Here is a 25,689-nt window from a genome sequence, read left to right on the forward strand (position 1 = left end):
TATCTACTGCATCAACGCTCAGCAGAGTGGCATTCTTGAAATTCATAAGCTCCCTATGTATCATTAAAACATCCCAAAAGGTGTTAGAATTATGCCAAATATACTGCAAGTGTCATTAAACTATTTCCTAATTATAATGACTACCTCTGTAAATAGAACTAACATGAATCCAATGGTATTTGGCATGACACTCCAGATGGCTCCTTACCCTTAAATTCTGAACCTCCTTCTGTTATGGTAATTATTTATGTCGCTGGCATTCAATCTGGCTTTTCTTAATCAGCAGCCATGTTCCTGACTAGCCTAGCCCTTTGGCCAGGAGCAGCACCACTGCTCAGTTTATGCCGTCTGCTCAGGCAACCAGAGACACTGACCCTACCACCCACAAGATGCTAGCATGGGAGATGGCTCTGTCAATCTTCCTCTCCTTACTCCTCCTACCTTAGCTCCTCCTACATCCTTCCAGTAATTTGAATAGGCTAAAGATCATCAATCTGTTCTTCGAAATGCCTATCTAAATCCTCTTGTATATTCAACACATTAGTAACATATTTTTTTTGCTAAATGATTAACAAAAGTAGCTGTCTTAACTTCTTGTGTCACAGCAATGACAGAAGCAGCGATGCTAGCAATTAATGTAATTAAAGCTATTATGCCAGCAATAATCAAGCCCACTACCCTCTTGCTTCTGTTTAAAGCCTGACTCTTTTTTTTTTTTTTCTTGGTTTTTTTCAAGACAGGGTTTCTCTGTGTAGCCCTGGCTCTCCTGGAACTCATTCTGTAGACCAGGCTGGCCTCGAACTCAGAAATTCGCCTGCCTCTGCCTCCCAAGTGCTGGAATTAAAGGCGTGCGTCACCACCGCCCGGTGACTCATTTATTCTAGTACTTGCAAGCTATTTTTAGAATACCAAGGTTCTATGATACTCAGGGCAATAAAACAAAAACTGGTTGATAGACCTCCATAACTGACATGCCAAATTTCAAAACACAAACACAATTAGAAGGTGTACAATCAGTGCAGCTTACATTAAATTCTGCAGAAGAAACAAAAGTATTTTTAACTTGACAATTAAAAGAGACTTAACACCTGTTTGAAATCCAGATCCTGCCCCAACTCTATCTCTTGCTAACATAACATCATAGAGAACTGCAGCTAATTTCTATATATGTCTCTGAAAATGTCCAGAACCAGACTTCCAAATGAAGACTGTTATTTCCAATATCGGATTGATTTCTAGACCAGTCCATGATTGAGTCTGAATAACTGGTCACATTTAATAACAATACAAGAGGCATTGTAAGTTCTCTTTGATTCTCTGTTCCACAAAGTCTAAGAACTTGAGGCAAGGCAGCTTGTCCCATCAAGGGTATAGGTAAGCAATGGTGGATCCGGAACTTATGTCCAATACAGCTTCTCAGTCACCATTGTCAGGACACTCAGCAAGGTCAGCATCATAGGTCAGCATCATTCTTTGTCCTGGCATCAGCATGTCTCACCCATCACTCTGCCAGCCACCATGATTCTTCAGAATCCTACACTCCTGGGCATGTTAGAACTCCTGGAAGTCTAGCCTCCTCTCCATGTGGTTTTTCAAGGGGCCTTTTGTGTTACTTGTTTCTCTCCATAATCCCTCATTACCCTGTTCTCCTCTTACCTTTCCTATCTAATCTTTATAGTCTACCTTCCCCTTTGTCTAGATTTCTATAACACTACATTCTATTTTCCCTTCCCTGGGAGATCCATTCCTTCCTCCTAGTCCCTTGTGCCCTTCCTCCAGCCTTGAGCAGGCCCTTGTTTACCACAAGAGACCTTGTTTACCACAAGAGACCAGTTAATAGGACCTAGGTGGAACTGACCACCTTGGCTGCATATCAATAGACACCTAGGTGTAGTCATCCACCTTGGCTGCACGTAGATCCTGCTACAGGAACTTGAAAGAAGAACTGCCCCTGGGCTTGCCTTGAGACATCTCCGGCCGTGACCCGTGACCAAGAATGGATTATCCCACCCAACTCTCCGGGCTGAAACCAGGAAGGGTTCGGGCGGGGTCTTCCCCTTTAAATTGAAAGCTTAACATTAAACCATTGAGCCTTGATCAGAGAACTTTGTCTTGGCTTCATCTTTTCTCGCTTTTGCTTCATTATCCTTCTCTGGCCACTTCCTCTTTCAGCGTAATCTGTTCTCAGCTCACCTTCCACATACCTTTCCAAACTGTGGGATTAGCTGTTTTCACATGTCTACATGTTCTCTATATATTTAGTGTTCTTGGCATCACTAATTCCAGCGTGGCACCATAGAACCACCCTTCTCTTTCCCTCTCTGTGTCTGCAATTTTCTTCACCATGAGAAATCTGGCTTCCATTATCTTTGTTGTATGGTTCATTCTTTAACAGCATTGGTCCGAACTACATGGGCTCCCATTGAACATGTTTGGATTTGGGGGGGATTTCTGAGGATTTGAAAAGAAAAACTTGCAAAACATATAGCCTAGAAATATTAGAAAAGAAGAAAAAGGTTATGAATCGAGAATAATCTTTTTGAATTTTTCTACAAATTATGCCCAGCCTATTATAAAAATGTATCAACCCTGACAGACTGTTCATAGTGTTTTGTAATCAAGAAAAATATGAACAAATGTAAAGGTGCGATATTAAATAATAACCACAGAAAACCGACATTAGTACCTTCTGTGGTGCCAATTTTGTAGCTACCTCACATGGCTTGTGACATGCTAAAGTGCTGGAAGCATCCATTAAAAGCACAGTGTGACACTAATTGTCCCCTTAGGAGCAGCTTGCTCTCTAGTCAGTTGCAGATGACAGTAAAATAATCTCTCACTGTCTTTTGTATTTTATACTGGCTATAACACACACACAAAATATGTCACCAGACTGCTTGTTACCATTTTGCCTTCAGATGCATAGCAGGCCATTAGTAGTAACATTTTGGGGAAACAAAAGGGTTGGTACCTCTAACTTCAGTATTGTTGAAGAGTCAATTCTATTTCCTCAATTGATCAACCCTATAGTACACCAAAGTAGTCTTGTAATTGCTAGTCCATGTCAGTGTAAGAGACAGTTTTGCAGAGATCAATAGACTCATGATGCCTAGCAATGCGTTGTTGATCATCAAAGGACTATGGTTCCATCAGGTCACACAACCTAGTGATGTGGTAGCCATCTTATATTGCATACTTTCTCATATTGTGTACAATGGTGAAGTTGCCTAGTGAGTATTTCTAATGGAATGCTATCGTTAAGTGAGGTATTGCTATACTTACAGAAATAACTCCAAAGTGAGTAGCAATGGTAGGTGAGGGTACAGGTTGCAGAAAATGGGAAAATGGATAAGTAACCTTAGCCAGATGAGGAGGTATGGTGCCTGTCTCAGAATAGATCAGTTATACTCCTGGCTAGCAGAGGGTCCCTTTCTGCAGGCCAGTGATATGTGGCAAGTCTGTTGTGAAGGAAGGGTGAGGAGATGGGTGGGTATTAGCCTCCACCGTGGAGGGTGAGTGTGGGCCTGAACTCCCACCTAAAGCATTGCAGCTGCTGGAGTACCAACAGGAGGTGGTTTTCTAGTCCCAGTGGCTGCTCAGCCTCCATCTTAACCTGGTCAGCTACATCTTATTGGATGGGACCATCTGGAACTCGAAATGGAGTCAGCAATGAGTACCTGTGAAGATTTCAAGAGCCCAAACATCTGCTTGGCTCTTTGTTGAGAATGCTACCATGGAAGAAGACAAGTCAATATCTCAAGATACTCAGTTAATCAAAACATTACTGATCCAGGATTCTGAGACAGAGGCCTGGACATCTCCAGGGGGTTATCTTAAACATATTGGGGGAGGCCCGTATGGACATGTGACCATAATGAGATGGTTAGAGATAAAGGTGTTCAGCTATGCTCTTCTCAGCAGACCAGGATTATCAGGCACAGTGTGGATATGCACAGCTATAGGACTGTAGCATGGTGATGTCCCCTGGATGATTCTCAGGGTGGAGGCAAGCGGACTTTGAAAAGTAACAGCAGCAGTCACACTCTGATAAACTATACGTCTACATGTGATATGGCATGTTATGTCACCAGTATCTCACTTCCACTGGCAATGAGGTTTTCATAGCACCCAAGGTCAAAGGCAAGCAACTCAAGCCAGAAATAGACCTCTAGGAACCTTTTCCCTGGGACCCTCCCAGGTATATCTGTCCTGGTTAGACTCTGACTAGGAAACAGACTACTCTGGTATCCCAAGCAGAAATGATTCAGCTGGAAGTTTGCTATAATGTTTAAGGTCCATCTCAGGAGAGAGGGAGGGCACTTCAGGTTTGTAGCTCAGCTTCCTGTCTTGTCTCTGCTTTCTGATCTGGATGCAAGCAAGCAGCTTCTGCCAACATGAGCTGTATCTGTCAACATGTCTTTCCCCCATGATGGACCGTCCTCCCTCGAACTGTGAGCTAAAATAAAACCTCCTCTCCCTGAAGTTGCTTCTTGTAGGTGTTTTACCACAGCAATGAGAGAGTAACTAACATACCACAGTCTCTGGTGTTACAACTCCCCAAAGGGGATTCAGAGGCTGACATCCAGCCTCCTGTGGCTGCACAAACAGCCACCACCATGGAGGAGTCCGTCACTGTTGCCATACAAGATGCTCTCAGAAATCTGAAGAGTCACTGCTCCCCATCCCCTTCCAGTGCTGCGTTCCCACTGGTAAACTCAACAGGAAGTCATCTGGGGGCCACACTACAGGGCACAGGAAGGGAGAAGTGGGGGAAATTTAATGAAGTTTTGTAAACTACTCTTATTAAAAACAAGCCCCCACCCCCGCTGTTTGGTGATTTATAGTCGTAGGGGAAAGACATGGTTGAGTAGGGGAAACATTGTTCATTTCATTTAAAAGAACTGTTCTGTACGTACAACAAAGGATTTTTATCTGGAAGATACAAAAGTATCCTAAAAATGATTTGTAAAATATTAGAGTGCCTGGATAAGTAAGCAAAAAGACAAAACAACCAAATCCAAGCAGACCCTATGGCAGTATGGATAAAGGGCTTGCCACCCAAGCATGAGGACCAAATGTGGATCCTCAGCACCACATGAAAGCCAGGGTGGCAGGGTGGCCTGGCTGTAATCCCAGACCTTGGGAGACAGAAAGCATCCCAGGAAGCAAGCTGCCTGAAGTAGTTTGGTCACCAAACTTGGGGGTCAGTGAGATCCTGCCTCAATAAATAATGTGGTGAGTGGTTGAGGAAGAAACCTGGAGTCTCTGACTTCCATAGGCATGTGCACAAGGGCACATGTGCCCACATACATGTGAACATGTGTGTCTGAATCGATAGATGATAGATAGATAGATAGATAGATAGACAGACAGACAGTCATTCATTACATGTACATACAAAAAGAAATTTTAAAGTCTACTAAAGTAAGTGTCCATGAGGACATGAAGCAATTGGAACCTCAAACTGTTGCAGACAGTGTGAACCTGAACACTTGCCTGTACTTGGACCCAGAAGGTTCATTTCCAGATACATAGCCAAGAGATAACAGCACACACAACAGAAGATGTGCGAGAACATGGAAGCCGTATTCATAAGGACCCCAGTCTGGAAACAGTCCCATCACTACGGATGCTCTGTGACACACTCTTAGGGGAGTAGATGTTCCAGCAGCAAAAGCAGAGATGCCACTCAGCAGGGTACAAGCTAGAGAGGAGCCCTGCTGGCATGTCGGGCGTGTTGTTAGTTGGTGGGGGTAGAGTTTACACACATGTACATGGATACAAAAACTCACCAACCTGTAACCAAGCTTTCTGCACATCTTTTATGATCTGAATATAAAGTGTCACCCCAAAAGACTTATGAGTTGAAGATGTAGTCCCCAGCTGGTGGCACTATTGAGAAATGATTGAATTATGAGTATGGTGACTTCATCAATGACTTGGTTGTTCCATTGATGAGTTCATAGCTGAAGGAAGCACTACCTGGTTGGAAGAAATAGACCTCTGGATGCCTTTCCAAGTGTGTCTGACCCCAGATGCGTCTCCCTGTCTTTCTTCCTCTGCTATGAGAGTGAGCACCTCCCCTGTCCCTGCCACCACAGTGTTGCTCTGCTTCGCCATAGGCTCATAGCAACAGGGCAAGCTGACCAGGACCATAAACCCCAAAACCTTTTAAATAGCCTTCTCCAGCACTTTGTCACAGCAATGAAAGGTTGATTCACATACCTGGTATGAGTGCTTCTCTGAAAATGAACACCCAAGGAGGAGTGATATGAAAATTCATAAAAATATAAGTGCTAATGAGGAAACTTAGTGACCTGGTGACGGGATGTAGGCCGACTGATCAAGCTGAGACCTGGAGAAACATGCCTGATGAGGAGTGTAGCCTCTACTTTCTAGGGAAAGAAAGAGTGCAAAGGCCCTGGGGCAGGAGACAGGCTAATATCCTGCTGGAGCCCTGTCGTCAGGACCAGCAGCTGGAACATAGGAAGGGAGCAGGGAAGCAGAGGGAAGACTGGCTAGGGAAAACCCTTGATTTGGATTTTTATTTGGAAAATTATGAAGTAGCAGGGCCTTGGGGGTTTGGAAGTGTGGACAGAGGGAAGAGACTTTGGGTGTGCATGAAGAGCACGTGTGTGTGTGTGTGTGTGTGTGTGTGTGTGTGTGTGTGTAGGCCAGTGGGCGTGGTCATGAGTGGAGGCTCAGCAGCTGCCTCCATTGACCTGTTGGGAAGGCAGTGAGCTGGACTCTGGGTCAAGCCCAGGGTAAAAGGTAAAACTGAGTCTCAGGATTAGTGGAGAGTGCCTGAAGGAGCAAGGGAGACAGGGAGAACCATGTGTGCATTCAGAGACCTTCCTAGAAGGGGCCTAGAGCAGCCGAGGGACTTTCAGAGAAAACACCTCCCAGCAAGTAGCTTTAATAAGTGCTCAGACCAGCCAAGAACACAAGTAGGAGGTGACCAAGTAGGGTCTCCCATGCTTGCACTGAGCAGGGTCTCCCAGGCTCTCACTGAGCAGGGTCTCCCAGGCTCGCTTCTGGGATGCTCAAGAGTCCGGGGCACAGTGGTCAAGGCTTTTGTTGTGCTCAAGGTGCCTGGGTAAGGCTTCTGTCTTGAGAAGCTGGGAAAGTTTGTACTTCCACTGGTCCAGGAATGCATGTGTGGTGTGCATGTGTGTATGTGTATTGCATGTGCATGTGCATGTGTGTGAGAGAGAGGGGGGAGGGGGGAGGGAGGGAAGGAGAGGGAGGGAGGGAGGGAGGGAGGGAGAGAGAGAGAGACAGACAGAGAGAGAGAGAGAGAGAGAGAGGGGGTGGGGGCGGGGCAGAGAGAGAGGGAACCTCTCTCTCTCTCTCTCTCTCTCTCCCTCTCCCTCCCTCTCTCCCTCTCTCCCCTCCCTCCTCTCCTTTCCTCTCCTCTCCTCTCCAGGGTGGGGCCATTTGGTAGTTCAGGACTGCAGGTCTGTTTGAGTTCTCCTCTCTCTCTCTCTCTCTCTCTCTCTCTCTCTCTCTCTCTCTCTCTCTCTCTCTCTTTCTGTGTGTGTGTGTGTGTGCACGCGGGTGCGTGCGCGTGCATGTGTGGGGGGCGGGCACGGTGTCCCAGGAGGACAGAGTTTGCATTGATGAAAACCCTTCCCAGCTCTTTGAAGCCTCTTTCCCGCTGCCTGAGCCCAGCCGCCTAGTCCTCTGTGTCCTGCTCACTCACTGCCAGGATGGCATCTTGTCTGGCCCTACGCATGGTGCTGCTGCTCGTCTCTGGGGTCCTGGCCCCTGCGGTGCTCACAGGTAAGGGGCGCAGGCCCTTAGCTTTACTGCTACCAACTTCTCAGGGCCAACAACTACCACTGGGACCAGATCCTCTAGTACCTATGGGACACAAGTCCCTCACACAAGGAGGGTTGCCCAGCTGTGGTGATTCTGGGGGACTCCCACAATGGTGGCTGGTAGAAACTGAATAATATGATGTGTCTATCTGGTGACTATTAGCAGCAGGATGGGTGGCCGATGAGAGAGACCTAGGTATTGGGGCCTAGGACTTTTGGCTGTCTGATTTTCTTGGGGTAATACTTTGCTGCTAGAACATCAGGAGGCTTCTGGACCTGGGAGGCAGGAGGGCTCATCAGACAAAGGGCAAGGGGCAAAGGGCTAAGAGGCCAGAGACCCTCTGGGTGGAAAACCCAGAGACTTGTGATTCCTTTAAGTTCCACAAACCCTTTCTTGCTGGCTTACTATCTAGGTGCTGTCCCCATAGAGATAAATATTTCTCAGAGTCCTTTGCAGAATAGTGAGGACACTGGACTGAGCCCTAGGTGGCTGCTCTGGAGTCTGAAAAAAAGACTGCATGGCAGGCCTGCTCTAGGTCTGCTTCAGAGCAGGGACATAGGCACAGGTAGGCTTTGCCTAGGAGAAAATAAATCTTGTGCAGTTGTTCGGTAGTCTGCAGAAAGGCAGCCTGCCTCCGGGTTCCCTGATTGTCTTACAACATTGCAGCCTGAACTTTAGGAGTGTCTGTGTGTCTACCAAGGAAAGAAGTCATCTCTGTTGCAGGAACTCCCAGCCACACCCCAGAAGGTACGGGTGATGGTGTTCTGTGGACCGTTCCACTTCCCCTCAACATCCCAGGAAGTAGCTTAAGACCTGGCTCTGGCCTGCCTGTCACATACCTCTCTTGGCCATTCTCTAATCTGCAGAAGATGACACCCACTACCCTACCTCCCTCATAGTGGGATGCTAAGACCTCACCAGGTCTCAATGCAGGGCTCTGGGGATGGCCAAGTGCCCAGTCAACACTCAGTGTTCAGAGATTGAACAGAGTTCCCAACCCCTCAGCTAAGACCAAATGGATTTTTGGGGGGAGAATCATCTCTTCCCACAATGTTGGGACACGCCCAGCTTCTGGGGTGGGAGCAGTACCCGTGGTGTGGCCTGAAATGTACCCCTGATGTTGGGAGATATGACTTACAGTGAGTGGAGGTATTTTCCATCACCTAGGACTCAGAGCCGAGACCCACGCCGCTTCCTGCCACAGTGAAGCCGTTGCCTGGCAGGGCCCTGAGCCTTCCTAGTGGCTCCTGTCCAGGTTCCTGCTGCCTCTTCCAACCCAAGTCTCTAGCCAGAGCCCCGGTCAGATTGTGCATACACAACTTTAGTGGGTGGGCTTTCTGCTCCCACAGAAGCTTTGGGAATAGCCAAGACCTTGCCTGACCTCACTTCCCTCTTTCTTCCGTGGGTCCCTTCTCCCCCAAGAACAGGCAGGCCCACAGCAGGCATGACCATAACAATTCAACCTTGAGTTTTGGGGTTCTGGCTGTTCTGGGAACAGGGAGATAGGAGGTTCTCAGAACTAGCTGTGGACTCACAGGTCTGCGTTGTGTGTACAAGGTCCGTGGCCCTGTCTCTCCTGGGCTGCAGTCTTGTGGTAGGAGAGACGAGATGGATTACTCCTGGGGTTGAGGCACGGGCCAGCCTGCCACCCTTCCTGCCTCAGCCGGTGGCCACAGTCACTGAGGTAGGGGAGCAGGCCAGGTTGAGTGGGCAGGAGGCCAGAGTGGGGATGAAAAGGCTCTTCATGGCTGCACAAAGGCCGTCTGTGAGCATGGGCGCCTGGCCTGGGGGCCTGTGGTTAGACCAACTGTTGAACAAACTTATTTACCAAAAGGCAAAGCAGCTCGGGATGGTGGGGCTAAGGGGACAGCCTGGGGTATCCAAGCTTGTGACACTGACACTATGCCACCTCTTTCAGAGCAGAAACTCCTATGACCTTGCTCACTCTCATGGTGTTTGAGTGTCCTGTGGCCAAGGTGGACATAACGGAAATCTACTGCCATGTCTGCCTTCCCTATCATCGCTTGCTGTCACTCACCCTCTGCCCTCCATGACCGGCTCCCAGGACCCCTATACATACCTCCCAGGTCTCCTTCCTCCCATCCTCACCCCTCTCCCCCTGGCACACTGGCCTATAGTTCCTGGCTTCACCGGACAACTTGGAGGGAACTGGCTTGCTGCTCTTTCTTAATGTCCTAAGTCTGGAGAACATGGTGTGCATAGGAAAACAAGATAATGTCTTGGCTATGGCCCACAGGTGCACCCTTTCCTTGGTGGGTTGAGCCCCCTGGCCAGGAAATAGGCACCACTTAGGCTGGCTGGCCCTGGCACTCAGAAGCCTTGGGCAGCCTCCCTGGCCAGATGCCTGGCACTGGAGGTGAGCTTCGGCCAGTAGAGGTGGGATAGGGAGGGCCCAGTCTGCTTGTCTATTTTGGGTGTGTCATGAAGAGTCTCAGGGCAGACAGGCAGTCTATGAAGTCCAGACCTCAAGGCCTGTTGAATGGCAGGCATGCTTAGGCTTTTTTACCCCTCTGTCCAGCTCTGGAGCCTGACACTAGATTGCTTGAGGCCCGAGGTCCTTCATTGTGGTTTTCAGACTATGAACACTGTCTTCTCTAACCAGGTCACTTTGGCCTCACTAAGCATTCTTCATGCTTAGAGGGAGGTTGGCCCAGGTGTCACTCCATGAGAGGGAGCCTCCTGAACTGGGAGACAAAGATCTTTGGGGGCCTTTTGCCAGTCTTTTCTGAAAAGGGGGTCTAGTTTGGGGAAGACCCAGGGCACATGACGGTAGGTCCCTGCGTTCAAGTTGAGTCTCAAGTCTGGCCCAGGCTTGTGAGAGGCTTTAGGACGGAGCCTAAAGAGCCTGTCAAAGTCCTAAGGGATCTGCCAAAATCTTATCATGAAAAGATTTCAGTTTTACAAAAAAGAAAACAAAGTTGTAAACTTAGCTACTGAACTCCCACGTAGCCTTCACCTGGTCACCAATATTACCACATAGCTCCCTGGCTCCAGAGGTGCCAACATCATTTGGCCTCTGATGTTGAGTTTAGGAACAAGGACACTCTCTTTCCCAACCAGAATGTGGCTTCAAACTGGGACAGGAACCCCAGCACTGTACTCACCAGCCTTACCCAGAGTCTCTGACAGGACACAGGACCCCGCCCTGTCCTGGTCCAGAACAAAGCTTCACGCTTCTTCCTCCTTTCCAGACCTTGGCACTTTTTGAAGGGCTTGGTTATTTTGAAGCTGACCAGAGTCAGGCTTTGACTGCGTGTCCTGTTTCCCCTAGGGAGTGGGGGGAAACCATGAGCAGGAACATTTCAGTCCCTTCGGTCTACCCTTATTCTGAGCCTGTCCACAGAGGGACAGAGGCACCCAAAGGAGTCCCTGGACCTGCAGATTGTGGCTGGGATAGTAAGAGAGGTGCAGCTTTCCTGGAGGTCCCTAGGGAGACAGAGCCATCACCAGCCTGTCCAGGGCTTTGGACCACCCCACCATGGCTGTCCCCACCTAACCTGAGCCTTGACGTTCTTTTCTCTGATTAGGGATAAAATGATTCCCATGCCACAGGCAGCTAGAATTAACGTGGTGATAGAATGATACCCAGTGGGTCTCTGTATGGAACCTGCTTGGGGCTGAGTGCCCCTGGATCACTTTCCTTCCCAGATAAAATCAAGGTTTGGGCAGGGACCAGCCAAGATACCTGAGGCTAAGGGGATCTTAGAGTCTGCTGACCAGCCTGGTCTCGAACTTGTCTTGGTGAAGACATTGGCCCAGTGTGTGGTGGTGCTCTAGGCTTCACAGGCTGGGCTTCTTATAGTGGTGTGTGTTTAGGGGAAAACATCAGGCCATGGGACTGATACCCATCCTGTATTTCCTGTCCTTACCTTCACTCTGGGATCCCTGGGTACTCCAAGCCATGCTGACTCCCAGCCCCAGATGCTGAGGACTGTTCAGGGTGTACAGGCTGAGACTGATGGAGTGTGGGAAGCCTCCCTTTGCTGGCTGCATCCCCTTCATCTGTTCCCCCACTGCCTGCAAGCAGCAATATGCTGTCATGGGTTGAGGGAGGGGCTACTAGAGGCCCAGGGTTGGCCTCCTGATTTGAGCCTATGGCTGGTTTCTTCTAGCCTTTGCCTGAGTGGCGGTACCCTCAAAGGTCCTTGACAAACAGCTTTTGCCCCATGTGATGGCTGGGCTGTGTCTGCCCTGGGAGACAGAGCAATCCCTGTTTTTTGGGTTTTTTTGCAACTGTTCCTGGCTCTCTGCCCCTATCAGTCAATCTGTCCTAATAGGTGTTTTGGGTCACATGTGGATGTTTTCCCAAACTTGGAGTGAATTTCCCGGCCAGGTGATCTGGTGGGGAGAGTTGGCATCCCTCCCCCACAGACTACCTGAGCTCTACTGTCTAATTTTGACTTTGCAGCGGAAAGTCCCCAGGAGCCCGATCCCACCCTGTGGAACGAGCCTATTGAATTTCCCTCGGGTGAAGGTCCCCTGGAGAGCACTAGCCACATCCAGGAATTTGCTGTCTCTGGCCCTCCATTCCCAACCTCTGCTCCAGCACCAGAGGACAGCACCCCTCCGGCAAGGGTGGACCAGGACGGAGGTAGGGCCAGGGCGGAGCAGGGAGAGGAGAGGGAGGAGGATGAGAGGGAAGGAAGACCTGAAGGGCCAGGCCTGGGCTGGATTTGGGAGGGGGAGGGGTAATATAGTCCTCTGTCCTTCACAGGATCCCTTGGACCAGGCGCCATTGCAGCCATCGTGATAGCTGCCCTGCTGGCTACCTGCGTGGTGCTGGCACTCGTGGTTGTCGCGCTAAGAAAGTTTTCTGCTTCTTGAAGTCAATAAAGGAGCCGCGCAGGCCCAGGCCCGTCCGCGGCGACTCTGCACCCTGTGCTCTCCTTTGTTCCCACCGTATCTCCGCGTGTGCGAGCCCGTGTGCAGGTGCAACCGCGTGTGAACCTGGACGGGGGCGTGTTGCTGGACCACGCCGCTGTGCCTGGGATCGTGGGTGGAAAGCTCCAGGCAGGGAACATGTGTATGAGTGGCCACGTGCATGTATTGGGCCCTGAGTAAATACAGGGAGCCAGAGCGCAGCTAACAGGTGTCTGCTAAGTACTACTCGCTGTGCCTCCGCTGCAGAGTGCCTGAGGGCCCCTCTCCCCCCACCCCCTACTCCTGGCCTCAAGCGCTTCTGCCTAGTGTGACTGGGGGAGGGGAAGGGAGCTGGAGATCAGGTTCAACCCTATTCCTAGAGATCAACTCTAGAAGAACTGACATTGGATGGGGTTGTAAAAGCTTCTGACCTTGACTAGGGTGGGAGGGTCTATATCCTAATTCAGAACTCCAATCCTCCTTGTGTCTTCACCCCTCTTCCCAGGGGTCAGAGTTTTCCTGACTCCAACCATTCGTACTCCTGGGGCTTGGGTTACTGTATATGCTCTCCCTGGGGGCTGTTCTTTTTCCAGCTGACCCAGAAGTTGGGGAGCACCCTGGGATAGTATGGGGTGTGTGGTGGGGGCTGGGTAAGCCATGGTAAGAGCTGTGGCCCTCTGGTTGCAATGTGGTTGCAAGTTGTCATATCCTTCCAGGGATGCTCAAGGAATGAGGTCTCAACATCACCAAGAACTGGGCGGTGATCTGTGGGACGATACTATAAAGTCCAGTAGCTTGAACAGGCCTGTTCTGGGTCAGGCGTGGCAGTACATGCCTGCAATGCCAGTACTTAGGAGACTGAGGTGGGACTGGGAGTTTAAGGCCAATCTGGGCTCTACTGGAAGATGGTCTCAAGAAACAAAACAAAAAGCTTGTTCTGATGCAGAGCATCTGGCAGATGCCCAGTGCCCTGGACACTTTCCTGGAACATTAATGGGATGGACATTCTGGGAGAGAAACAGATAAATAAGGGTGCCTGTGCAGGCAGCCCTGGTGGGAACAGCAGTTCCCTGAGGAACCAGCTGACCAAGGAACATCTGAGGCCAGTGTCTGGATCAGGTAGGAAGTCTGGATCCCAGCCTGAAGTCACATCCCCTAAAGGAGCACTGCTTATTGAAACCTGAGGACTCAGTGGCTTTGTAACCAGGTACTCTTGCTGTAGCAGCAGGAGTCCCCCATCCCCTCAGAGAGCCCTTTCCTGAGTCCCTCCATAAGCAGAGGCCCAAATCCATTTCCATCCTGAGACCGGATGTTGGCTGCTCCCTCAGGAAGTGCCTGCAGCCCCTCCTTGGGAAAGGGCCTTTCCTATTGGCCTGAAAGGCTGCTCCTCCCTCCTAGCCCAGAACCAAATGCCTGGTTGCTGTGCACATCAGGGCAATAAAGAATAGGTCTCTTCCTCTTGTTTTATACAGGATGCTTCTTTTAATGCAGCCAAAAATGATATTTGCTTTTCTCAAAACCATGACCATAAAGGATGCAGTGACCAATTCATCTGCAAAACACCTGGGCTCCTTCAGGGGCCAGGAGACACAAGTGGCATCAAGCCCTTCGAGGAGCTAGAGGTGGCATGAACCCTCAGCTAAGCTCTGGGAGGCCTGTTGAGGGCAGGGCTTGGCCGTGCAAGAGAGGCTGGCAGAGGCACGAGGACGGGCAGGCAGAGGCACTGCTCACCAGGCTCCCTTGGGCAGAGGCAGCCCATCCGTATGCCTGGGAGACTCCTTAACAGCTTCCAAAAGTAGGGAAGGACACGTGCAGTTCAGGGGATCCTGACAGTGGTTACTGTCCACCTGCCTGCTGCCAGGGACCCTTGTGTGGGCCTCTTTCAGTCCCTGGAAGGTCTCTGGAGCATGCCTGCCCTCTTCTACCTCTGAGAGGCTGGTGGGAGATGGTATAATACTGCCTAAGTACTTAGCCTTTCGCCGGTGTATAAGCAAGCGAGTGGCCAGGACACTAATGCTTCCACTGCATGGGCAGGGACAGAACAGGCCCAAGCCACTCCCACTGCCTGGGAAGGCACTGATGTTCTTCCCTAAGACCCTCTGAATCTATCAGGCGTCTCTGCTGGGCCTGCTCCCCATCTCTGCCCACACCCCTTTTTCAGGCTGGAGCCTGAGCTGGGGAGGTTCATTGACGATTCCGGCTGCCCAACTTCCTGCGGTCCTTATTCTGGCTGCGCTGAGGGTCCTCCATCTTATGGACTCGGAAACATTCCTTGAGGTTCTGGGAGCGGATCTTGGGGTTCAGGATCTCCTCTGTCATGGAACTGGGGAACCAACCTCTCTCCTGGTCATGCAGTCGCTCACCAAAGATCCACCCTGCAACAAAGTCAGTAGGATCAGGAGCTCTACAGGGGCAGGGGCAGGGGCAGGGGCAGGGGCAGGGGCAGGGGCAGGGGCAGGGGCAGGGGCAGGGGCAGGGGGAGGCAAGGCTGGGGTTTCCTCTTAGCTAGGGTTCCCTATGGCCCTCCCCTAGCTGTATGGGGAGCAAGGATTAAGCCATCCTCAGGAGTTCAACATTTCCAAAGGGCAGTGGCTTGGCACCCCAACTAAGCTTAGATTGCCCCTACTATGTGCTAGGAAGCACATGGAGTGTAAAGAACCAGGATGCAGGCTCTCCCATGAGTGGGAGTCTACTTTGAACCTTGCCAGGCTACCCCATACCAGGACAGGAGACTTGAAGGGCCACTCTTAAAAGAGGCATTTAAGAGACCAGTGTAGGAGATAGCTGACCACTGACTTAGCAAACCTAGACAGTGAGCTTGCCCTCTCATTGGGCATATTCTCTCAGAATCTCACCTGGAGTGCCAAGTGGTTGTTGTGGGGTGGCCACTATAAACTGGGGAGACCCTGAATCCCCAAGTGTCTCTCTGCTGTCTTCCCTCTCCTAGAGGTCTTTGCCAGACTTGTTAAATGGCCTGTTCCTACCCAGCATTCTTCAGGCCACCTTAGCATGGGTATGAGGCAGTGTACAATGTTGTAGAAAGGGCAGGGATCCCCTGGGACCCACAGAGGGAGCCTGTGGAGATCACCTCATTTTCCAACCATGACTCAGGACAAAGGGGAGGAAAGGGAGGGCCTTTGTTCTCAGGTATTTTGATGGTCTCTGTTGTAATGACACCAGGTTCTCACAGTGTGCCTATGCCACCATAAAATTTCAGGGACCTCCTGCCTTTGCCTCCTGAATGGTGGAATTACAGGTGTGTGCCATCATACACAGTCACACCTGGGATTTTGATCAGGAATAGTTAATACACAGAAGTGGAAATTATGGAACAAGAAAGGGGGCTGGAGTTAAGTTGGGCAGGGGCTACAGAAAAACTCCAGTTGGAGCTAATTCTGCCTGCCATCCATAGGGTGGGCAGAAGCAGGGCTTCTTGACCTGGTGGTCACAGACATCCCTAGAAGCTTGTGGTCAAGGTTGAGGTCAAGAGTCACACTCCCTCCTAGAGAGGCCATAGCCAGGGCTGGGAAGGAGACAGAGAACCACCTGCTAGGCTTGCTGTTAGGGGACAGAGCCTCACAGGTCACAGGAATGGAAGGAAGGCTCAGAAGTCTGAGGACAGGCCAATGAATACTGGGTCCAGTGCTCAGGCAGAATGTCCTAGATAGTTTCAGCACCAACAGGAACGAGGGGCTCTCCCGCCCACCTGCTAACTGCCCCATCTAGTCCTACATCCAGGCCTCAATCCTTTCTCCTATGGTTGGCCAAGATGGGGGCCTCACCATCCTCTGTCTTCTCCAGGATGTTCAGGATATCTGCCAATTCCAGTGTCAGCTCATCGGGCTGCTGGGCCACATATGGGTGCACACACTGGACCTGGGGACAGTCTGCAGGAGGGAGGAGAGTGGTATGGTGTGTCCCCATCATGGGTTCCACCCTGGTCCACAACCAGGCAATGGTGCCAGGGACAATTCTGCCAGCAACAGGTAGCTGAGTCCTATCTAAAACAGGACCTGGGGACTGCACAACAGTAAGAAAGGTGTCCTCTGAGAGGGAGGAGGTCACACCCCAGAGAGGCCTCATTAGACTACAGGGAATTCTGGGAAGGGAGGAAGAGATTCACTAGCCATGATGAGGTTCTCAACCTAGAAGACAAAAGGATGCCCTTGTTCTTAGGTGTGTGTGACCATGTGAGCAGTTTGGGGTGAGGACAAGCCAGCAGGCTGGTACAGTAACTTCTTCACAAGGCAGATATACTTATGTTCCTTTGGAGTTTATGTGAGTTACAGACAACTGGAAAACCCCAAAGAACACTAGAGTTTGGGTCCAGGATTCTGCCACCTGACTCTTAGAGTGGAATTTCCATTTCTTTCTTAACTAAGCTTGGTACCAGGATGGACTTCTGTGGAGCAGAAGTACCCTCCCACCCACTGGCCAAGGAACCCTGAGGCTAATGCCCAGTAAGTCCTAGCCAAAGCCAACCTAGAGCCTCCTTTCCAAGTGAAGGACTCACCCAACAGCCGAGATGTGAAGGATACGAACTTGGTCCTCCTATTGGGGGCCAGTGAAGTCATCCAACGCTTCATCTCACTCCTGCATAGGAAGGAGACAGAAGTGCCCAACTGCAGAGCCAACAAACCCTGCCCAGTGGTGTGAACTTAGGCCTCCAGGCCAGGTGCATTCTAAGCCTGGCTCTTGCTAACACCAGGATAGCTCAATTATCTAAGAGTTTGAAGTCTGACAGTGTGAGGAGCTGTCCATGAGGCCCTGCAAGCTGCTAGCTTTCAAAGGCATGTTATACAGTCAAGCCACAGTCTCTCAGCTGTGGCAAAGCTGGGATAGTTAACATCACTTCCTGTTAATCCCTGTGAACTAGAGCCTGGGGCTTCAGCAGGGGAGGGAACAACTCCTGGTGAGTGACAGCTGAGCACTGAGGAGGGAGAGAAGGCTGGTTAGGAAGATCTGGAGAAAGCCAGGGCTCAGTGGTCCACAAAGCAATTCCTCCTATCCTATGTATTTCCCAACTGCTTGAGGCTATGGAGCAGCTATCCTGGCTGCTCAGTCATGGGAGAATAAAGGACTTGAGTCCATACAGAAGAACAAAAACGGGAGGAGGGGAAGAGTAGCTCATGGGCACATCAGCTATAAGTATGCATTTTACAAGATGGACTTGCTCTTCTTGCACATAAGAGTCCAGGAGTGTACAGCCATCTCATGCCATCCACACCCCAACATGAAGAGCCTGCAGAAGCCTCTACCAGAGTCCCCAGGGGAAGGAGTCATGCAGCGTAGTGAGAAGCCAGCCTCCTACAGATGTGTACTGAGCCCTGTTTTACCTATGGCAAAGATAAGCCTATGAGTGGTGCTGGGTGTGGCTCACAGCACTGGACACTCACTGGGAGGATGCCTTCAGCATATAGGTGGCCTCCCGGTCATCTGCATTTTCCAGCAGCCTCAGGATGAACACGTTAGCCAGTGTCTGACCCTGGTCCTCCAGCTCCTCCACTCGAAGCAGGCCCCTCGGGGCTGAATCAAATACCTGGTACTTGTCTCTGGGGAATGAGAGAGGCGGAGTGGACATGTTGGTCTCAGGAGAACCTTTTAGCTGGCTAGAAGAACCAGCATATGGGCCTAGCCATTTTTTACCCACCCTAGGAAATCCCAGCATGTCTGTCCCCTGTTCTTTGAAGGACTCTCATCCTGGGTTGTGGCAGAGAAGTGGCCACTTTACTGAGCTCAGTGTCAGACACTGTGCAGGCTTTCCACATTTGCAGGTGGGAAACTGAGGCTCATTCAGGGAGGCTCCATCATGGCTTATAGCTGGCCTAGAGTAGAGCAGGCCTTTGAAAAACCTGACCCTAAAGACAGCTACACTGCTGCCTCAGTACCTCTCACTGTGGTCAAACATTGGCTAGGCCCTCTCCAGTGCCCATCAGTGCCAGGCTCACCCAGGGATCTGCCGGCAGATCACCAGCAGGTCATTGAAGAGGAAGAGGTAAATTTCTCTGAAGAGCTTCTTGGTCCGCAGGGTGCGGGAGGTCTTGGGGCCGGACATCTGCTGCAGCTCACCCTGCTTCAGCAGCCACCGGGAGTGTGAGATGATGGGTACTGACTGGGAGAGGGAGGGGGCATCAGGCGGCAGCACCTTTGTACCCTGGCACCCTCCTGAGGGTCCTACCCATGCCACCCCTGGAGTAAAGTTGTGAGACGGTGTGCAAGGATTTTGTGGGGCTATCATACTCCCCGCCACTGGCCCTGCAGTGAAGCAGTAGCAGGGGTAAATTTTCATATGTGTCCTTTGTGTGTGCGTTGTGCATACGTGTATATGTGCTCCTGTGCATGTGTACTGTGTGTCTCTGTGTGTGTTGTGCTGTCTATGTGCCTACACTTGAGTTTCTTTGCTCATGCCAGGGCTTTGGTATTTCCATGTGTATTAGTATCTGTGTGAATGTGTGTGTGCGTATATGTGTGTGCATGTGTCTCTGCGTGTGGTGTGTGTGTGTGTTCGCACGTGTGGGTATGATCAACCTCCCAGTAGGCTCAGCTTGCTTGAGATAGCCTGCCCCACAGGATAAAAAAGTCAGGGCTGCAGGTACAAGCTGTTTCCGAGGTCAGCAGTCAGCCCAGCAGGTACAACTCCAGGAGATATCAGAAGATCCTTCCCATCCTCCAGCTGGCTCAGCTCCCAAACTCTGACCTCTGGGGCCCTTTTAGTTTTGCTCGTGCTAGACCCGTGCTTTCCTCCTGAGCTACAGGAACAGCTAGCTCTCCAGGGCCCTCAGTAAGCACGCCAATATGCAAGTCGCCAGAAATCCAGAAAATGGAAGTTGCTTGCAAATCCTTCAGCACTGAGAGACCCTTGAACAGTCCCTAGCCCCATACACTGACTGCTCAGGATCACCCAGGTAGTAACAGTGCCAGCTACACACAGCTGGGGGTCCACAGCTCTCAGAAGGTAAACCTGGGCAGGGTGCATGATGACTGGCTTCCACCTGGGGAGGGTACACAGGGGTGCAGGCTGGACCACCTATGCCCCTGGGTAATGTGGGCACAGGATGAAGCCAGATCTTGCAGACTCACCTTGATCTTAAACTCCATCTTCTTCTGAATGCTAATCATCTGTTCTGTGCGGCTCATCTTCCGGACACCCTCATTGCATGCCTTGACCACCTGGCACAGGGAGGACTTGTCAGGTCAGCCTTCCAGGATGTCCCCAATGACCACGGAGACCAGTACGTTCAGCAGCTGTCACTGACTAGCCTCAGGTTGGCAGGAACTCTTTCTCTACCACACTCTGGAACTAAGTGAGGATGCACTGTGGTCTAGAGCAGCGGTTCTCAACCTGTGGGTCACAACTCCTTTGGGATTGAATGACCTTATTACAGGGGTTGCATCTCCTGCAAATGCCTACATCATAATTCATAACAGTAACAAAATTTACAGTTATGAAGTAACAACGATAATAATTGTATGGTTGAGGGATTGCCACAACACGAGGAACTGTATTAAAGGGTCACAGCATTGGGAAGGCTGAGAACCACAGGTCTAGAGGATAATTTATCTCCTTGCCCTTGACTAGAAAGCCAACTTCCCAGACCAAGAGGAAGGGGTCTTTCTTCTCAGCTTGACTAGGAAAGGAAAGGCTCCTCCACATTGACCTCTCACCCCCTAGGGATGCACAGGTGCACTTCCCTGGAAGGCAGTCAGGAACCAACAAGCCATTAAGGCTACATTTCTCCAGATCCCTGGGCTCCATCTCCAGGATCAGAGCCTTAAATGGCACATGGGGTCTAGGACAGAGCCTGGCCTGATATAGGTGCTTCGTCAGTGTTAATAAATGCAAAGCAGAAAGAAGCATGGGAGGGTGTTCCTTACAGTGTAGCTTAGAATGAGAAAATCTGTCACCAACTTCAGTTGTTCATTAAATAGCACTGTCTGAAACACAATATATCCATTGTTCAGTTGTTCATTAAGTAGCACTGTCTGAAACACAATATATTCATCAACAGGAGGGCTCTGAATCACATGCTCACTCAACTGAAGAGCAAAGGCTGTGCTTTACACACAGTCTCTGATTTGAAAACAGTATGGTGGTAATCTCTCTCTCTCTCTCTCTCTCTCTCTCTGTGTGTGTGTGTGTGTGTGTGTGTGTGTGTGAGAGAGAGAGAGAGAGAGAGAGAGAGAGAGAGAGAGAGAGATCTTTGCTATTTTCACTTCGCTTAGCTAGTTTTCTGAATTTTTGTATTTGACCATTGGTTACCTTTATGAATAAGAATAAACCCTCCTTTTAAAAAAAAGTAAGCAAGATACACAAATATCTCTTTCATCAAAAGGAGAGGAGAGAAAAAAGCAGAGAAGAGTTTAAAAAAGGAAACACACCAGCCTCTGTCACAACACTGGGACAGCCCTCTTGGGCAGGCAGACCACTGGCAAGTCAGAGATCACCAGACTCACTCAGGGTGCTGCTGCCCAATAGGGCATAAAAAAAGTCACATGGCTCATTGGTGGGGGCCACTCCTAGACAGGGCTCTGGGTCAGGCTGTCACCAATATAAGCTGGACCCTGGAGGATGGGGTGGGAACAATAGACAGCAACAGGCATTGGGATTGCAGCATAGTTCTGTGCTGGTAAAGAGTGCCAGGCAAGTGCCTCCACATACAACCTGGGCAACTGAACAGAGTAGGACATTGCAGAGGAGGCTCTGACAAAGCCACCTCACATATGAATTCTTTCCCCTCGGTGACTCTCCTGGACTGCAAGAGTAAATCTCATAAATCTCAGAATAAATAAACGGAATGCTAAGAGATCACAGTAACAGAGGAGGTCAGTGGGGACAGTGATCTAGAGGGGAAACGGCTCCCCAGGACACACGGTTGGAAACAACTCACCATCTCTAGCTCCTTGTGGGCATCCAAGGCAGTGCCTTCACGCTCAGACCTCTCCTCCACTCTCTTCAGGATGTTCTGAAGGCAAGATGGAGCTGCATTACCTGACTCTTATCCCCCCTCCCCAGCAGTGGTTATCATCTCTAGGGTGCATCTTTAAAGATTCAACACACATAGCCCCTCACTGACTGGACAGAGGGTGTGGGGTCCTCAGCCAGGTCAGGGGTGGATGCCTTGGCTAACGGGAAGCCCAGGATTCAGTGGTATGGGTTCCAAGGGCCTGTAGATTCTCTATGCCAATGCAGAGCCACGGGCCCATCGAGAGCAAAGCACAGAGGCAGTGCAAAGCAGCAAGGGACCCTGGTCACTCAGGCAGGGGTAAGGGCTAGGTCTGTCCCCAAGTGAGGCATGGTTTTACAGAGGGCACCAGATCCTCCCTCCCTCCTGGAGTGGTCACTGGAGGCCAAGTCATCATTGTCCTGGAGGCTTTGCTGACTGACTGGTCTTTTTACTATAAAATGTCTTTTCTCTGATCCTATGGTTTTCTTCACTTCACAGTTAACATCGCTTCTTGGGCCGAGTATAACCCTGTCTACTTTTGTACTGGCTGGTTTTCTATGTCAACTTGACACAAGCTGGAGTTATCACAGAGAAAGGAGCCTCCTGTGAGGAAATGCCTCCGTGAGATCCAGCTGTAAGGCATTTTCTCAAGCAGTGATCAAGTGGGGGAGGACCCATTATGGGTGGTGCCATCCCTGGGCTGGTAGTCTTGGGTTCTATAAGAAAGCAAGCTGAGCAAGCCAGGGGAAGCAAGCCAGTAAGTAACATCCCTCCATGGCTTCTGCATCAGCTCCTGCCTCCAGGTTCCTGCCCTGTGTGAGTTCCTGTCCTGACTTCCTTTGGTGATGAACAGCAATGTGGAAGTGTAAGCTGAATAAACGCTTCTCTCCCCAAGTTGCTTCTTGGTCATGATGCAGGAAGAGCAACCCTAAGACAACTTTCCTCTATGCCTGCTCTCACCTTCTGTAGCAGCCACAGTGAACCATGGCAAATGACAGCCACATCAGGTAAGGATGGAACCTGAACCATCTCCCCCCCCCCCCGGCCCCCGCCACCCCACCCCCAGCCCACGTCTCTGCATTCCTTCCCATCATGCTTTATGAGCTCAGTGCTGGCCCTGCTCCTATGAGTCTTGTTTCCCCAGGACCTTTGAACATTCAGGTTTCTCTACATAGTGTGTTCTTTCTTCCAGATGTTAATGCAGCTGGCTCCTCTAAGCTGAGCCTCACTTAAATCTTGCTTGTGTTTCTTGACTCCTCCAATTGGCAGTAGCCAGGCAGGCACCTTTGACTGGGTTAACTCATTTCTAACACCCAAAGCTATGCCCACTTTCTGGTTATGTCTGCCAATCTTTCCTTCTGGAACATAGCTGAGCTCTCATTGCTTGGAGCACAATAGGGCCCTAATTGGCCCGTATTTAACAAATGGACTCTGTAAGATATTAACAGAGAGGTAGAGGGAGCTAAGGCTGGGACAGGGGAGCCCTGGAGAGCCCAGGGCACGGTCAGGGGTCACACCTGGACCAGCAGCTTGAGTCTCGTGATCCTCTGGAAAGGCAAGATGAGGAAGGAGGAGAAGGGCAGGCCCTTGCACTTGGGGTCCAGCTCCAGCTGTGCGATCAGTTCCCGGAAAGCTGCCTTCTCCTGTCTGAAGATCCAGACACAGGGGACTGTCTCTGAGCTCAGGCCCTGGAGGTGTGAATAGAAGATGCTTCCCCCCTTCTCCTCCCTCCCCCTCCTCATTTTGTTTTAAACGGAAAATAAACTGTTCATGTAAACGTCAAATAACAATAGTGGCTCCATATGCCAGGCCATGAAGACTTGGCAAAGCATGATTTGTGTGGGAGGGGTAAGAATCCCATTGTAGCCAAGGTTATGAATCAGACATACAATTAGATGACTTCAGCCGGCAGGAAGCCTAGCAAGGTAAACCCACGGAGAGCTGCAACCCGCAGCAGGCTCGAGGCACCTGCCAGGAGAGCCTGGGCTATTTTTGACAGGTGGGCTTGGCCACGTGGCCCAGTGCTGCTCAAGGCCAGGAAGACAACTGCCAGAGACTTATTGCAGGGTAGCAGCAGAAATCAGGGGTCACACCTCCTGCTAGTGGGAGCAGATCCCCCATCTGTACCCAGAGGGCAAAGTTACATGGTGGGTGACCAGCTAGCTACCCTGGAGATTCTTGGGAACTGCAAGACACAGACACCTATCCTGCTTGCTGCTTAATCTGAGAAATAGCACCTGGTTCCCACCACCTTCCAAATAGTCACCGGAAAGCACCCAAATGAATGCCTGGATACTCAAAGTTTAAAATGTCCACGTCAACCATGTGGCTTGATAAAAAAATATATATATATCAAATCCAGATGCTATTTGGACAGTGGGCATGAGGCACACGGAAACCTTTCTGGCTCATCATCTACAGCAGAGCCTAGAAGCCATGGGGAACTGACTCTGTCACAAATGACTAGAAACCCTCCCTGTGTGCCAGCTGCAGGATACTTCTTAGTGACTGTTACAGAACTGCCATCTTTGACTCACAGGATCTCAACACAGTGGCTGCCACCATGTGCCAGGCATAATTTGCCAGCCTCCTCAGGCGAGCTGTATAGATTTGCATGTCCTAATGAGGTCCCCAACCTTGCTTTTGTTCTCAGGGCATTCCAGAGACCCCTGTACCTGTACTGTGTCTGAGACTGCAAACCTAGTCTTGTTTCTCCACAACATGTTCTAATACTGGAGAGACTTTTGTTTTGTTTCATTTACATGGGTAGGTACCAAGAGGGAAGCCCTTCCCTGTGGTCCAAAGCAAGGTCATGAAATGGGAGATTGGCTCCCAGTACACATGCAACATATGACCAGCCAAGACTCCTTTTGGACACGTTCACCCATGTTTCCAATGTTCTAGACCCTGGATCATCCCTGTGCCTATATAGTCTTTCCTATGGGGATTTACTGGCTGCTCTGGACACAGGTCTGGAGGCTTCAGATGACTCCCCTGGAGTACAGGTAGACTACAGGTTCTCTAGTTTCACCAAGATGCTCAGGGAACATGCTAGAGTTGGGTGCTCTCATCCACCTGCTAAATTGTGTGACTTAGTGTGGCCCTGGGGAATGCCCAGGCAAAGATGGCAGAGCCTGGGCAGGGCATACTCACAGGAGCTGCTTGTATGTCCTTTCCTGGTAGGTCTGGTTACTGACGTAGGTGATATAGACCGAGAAATGGTCAGCCGCGTAACGGTGCACGATGTCGCACACATCCGAGATAACAATGTTCTCCTCCATACGGTGTTCCAGCTCCAGCAAAAACCTGCAAGAGGCAGAGGCTGGGCTGAAGGCACCTGAGGGCACCTGGAGATCAGTGTGTCGGGCTGGACAGACCAGCACTCCCTCTGAAGGTGAGTGGAACTCTGCATGTTAGTGGCACATCTGAACACGATAGGGAACGGCCGTGATTTTAGGTGGATAACATCTCCAGGAGTATGCTGAGGGGGAGAGGCCACGAAGCTCATCTTTATCTCTTACATGTGTACTGATGTGTTTGCAGGTGTAACAGAAGGGTGATTGAGCTGTGTATCCCAATGGTCCCCTGGGTACTAGGAGAGGCAGAGATTGAATGATCCTAGACTGGTATCATACCCACCACTCAGCCAGTGGCCAACGCATGGGGAGTGTAACTTCTGTGAATTTTTTCAAGTTAAAATCAGAAGTGGTCTGTAAACAGCAAGCTCAGAGATCTCACGGGTTGCTCTGCTGTCAATGAGCAATCACCCCAGAAGTTACTGGATAGGGGGGATATGATGGCTGCCAGGAGAGGCAGGGACCCCGAAGAAAAGGTAAGTGTCAGTGCAAAGGGGTCAGCTGGAGGGCCCATGCACAGACAGCAAGAGCAATCGGGCTTCCACATGTGACACTGAGTGACCCTCACTGCAGGGGAGTGGCGTCTCTGCCATACTCTGCCTAATCTGAATGTGGGAAGCTGACCTAGTGCTTCCCAGGTGCTGGGAAGTGCTCAGTGAATCCTTCATCCTGATTCTCTCCTCCTC

At 50.4% G+C, this 25,689-nt stretch overlaps 2 protein-coding genes across 3 annotated transcripts in view; one reads left to right on the forward strand and one right to left on the reverse strand.

Annotated features, from left to right (window-relative positions):
- The first annotated feature begins 7,579 nt into the window (after positions 1-7,579).
- Positions 7,580-12,716, forward strand: Snorc (secondary ossification center associated regulator of chondrocyte maturation). Of its 2 annotated transcripts, none has more exons than XM_028789605.1 (3): positions 7,580-7,789; positions 12,258-12,433; positions 12,557-12,716. In XM_028789605.1, exons 1-3 carry the CDS (start codon positions 7,710-7,712, stop codon positions 12,664-12,666), a joined length of 366 nt encoding a protein of 121 aa, XP_028645438.1. In that variant the 5' UTR covers positions 7,580-7,709; the 3' UTR covers positions 12,667-12,716. The 2 variants fall into 2 exon arrangements, with proteins under 2 accessions (XP_028645438.1, XP_028645437.1); XM_028789604.1 differs by having other exon boundaries at positions 7,580-7,782; positions 12,251-12,433.
- Positions 12,717-14,159: 1,443 nt separating this feature from the next.
- The window catches only part of Ngef (neuronal guanine nucleotide exchange factor), a 59,861-nt gene continuing 48,331 nt past the window's right edge, over positions 14,160-25,689 (reverse strand). The window contains exons 5-13 of the mRNA XM_028789540.1: positions 24,801-24,953; positions 23,165-23,294; positions 21,591-21,665; positions 19,783-19,872; positions 18,651-18,814; positions 18,099-18,254; positions 17,216-17,295; positions 16,485-16,589; positions 14,160-15,077 (exon numbers count right to left, since the gene is read on the reverse strand). Coding sequence (XP_028645373.1) covers positions 14,887-15,077; positions 16,485-16,589; positions 17,216-17,295; positions 18,099-18,254; positions 18,651-18,814; positions 19,783-19,872; positions 21,591-21,665; positions 23,165-23,294; positions 24,801-24,953 — 1,144 coding nt within the window. The 3' untranslated portion in view covers positions 14,160-14,886. The remainder of the gene's footprint in view (positions 15,078-16,484; positions 16,590-17,215; positions 17,296-18,098; positions 18,255-18,650; positions 18,815-19,782; positions 19,873-21,590; positions 21,666-23,164; positions 23,295-24,800; positions 24,954-25,689) is intronic.

The sequence above is a fragment of the Grammomys surdaster genome, unplaced genomic scaffold (assembly GCF_004785775.1).
Source record: "Grammomys surdaster isolate TR1022 unplaced genomic scaffold, NIH_TR_1.0 125846, whole genome shotgun sequence".
Classification (NCBI taxonomy): Eukaryota; Metazoa; Chordata; class Mammalia; order Rodentia; family Muridae; genus Grammomys; species Grammomys surdaster.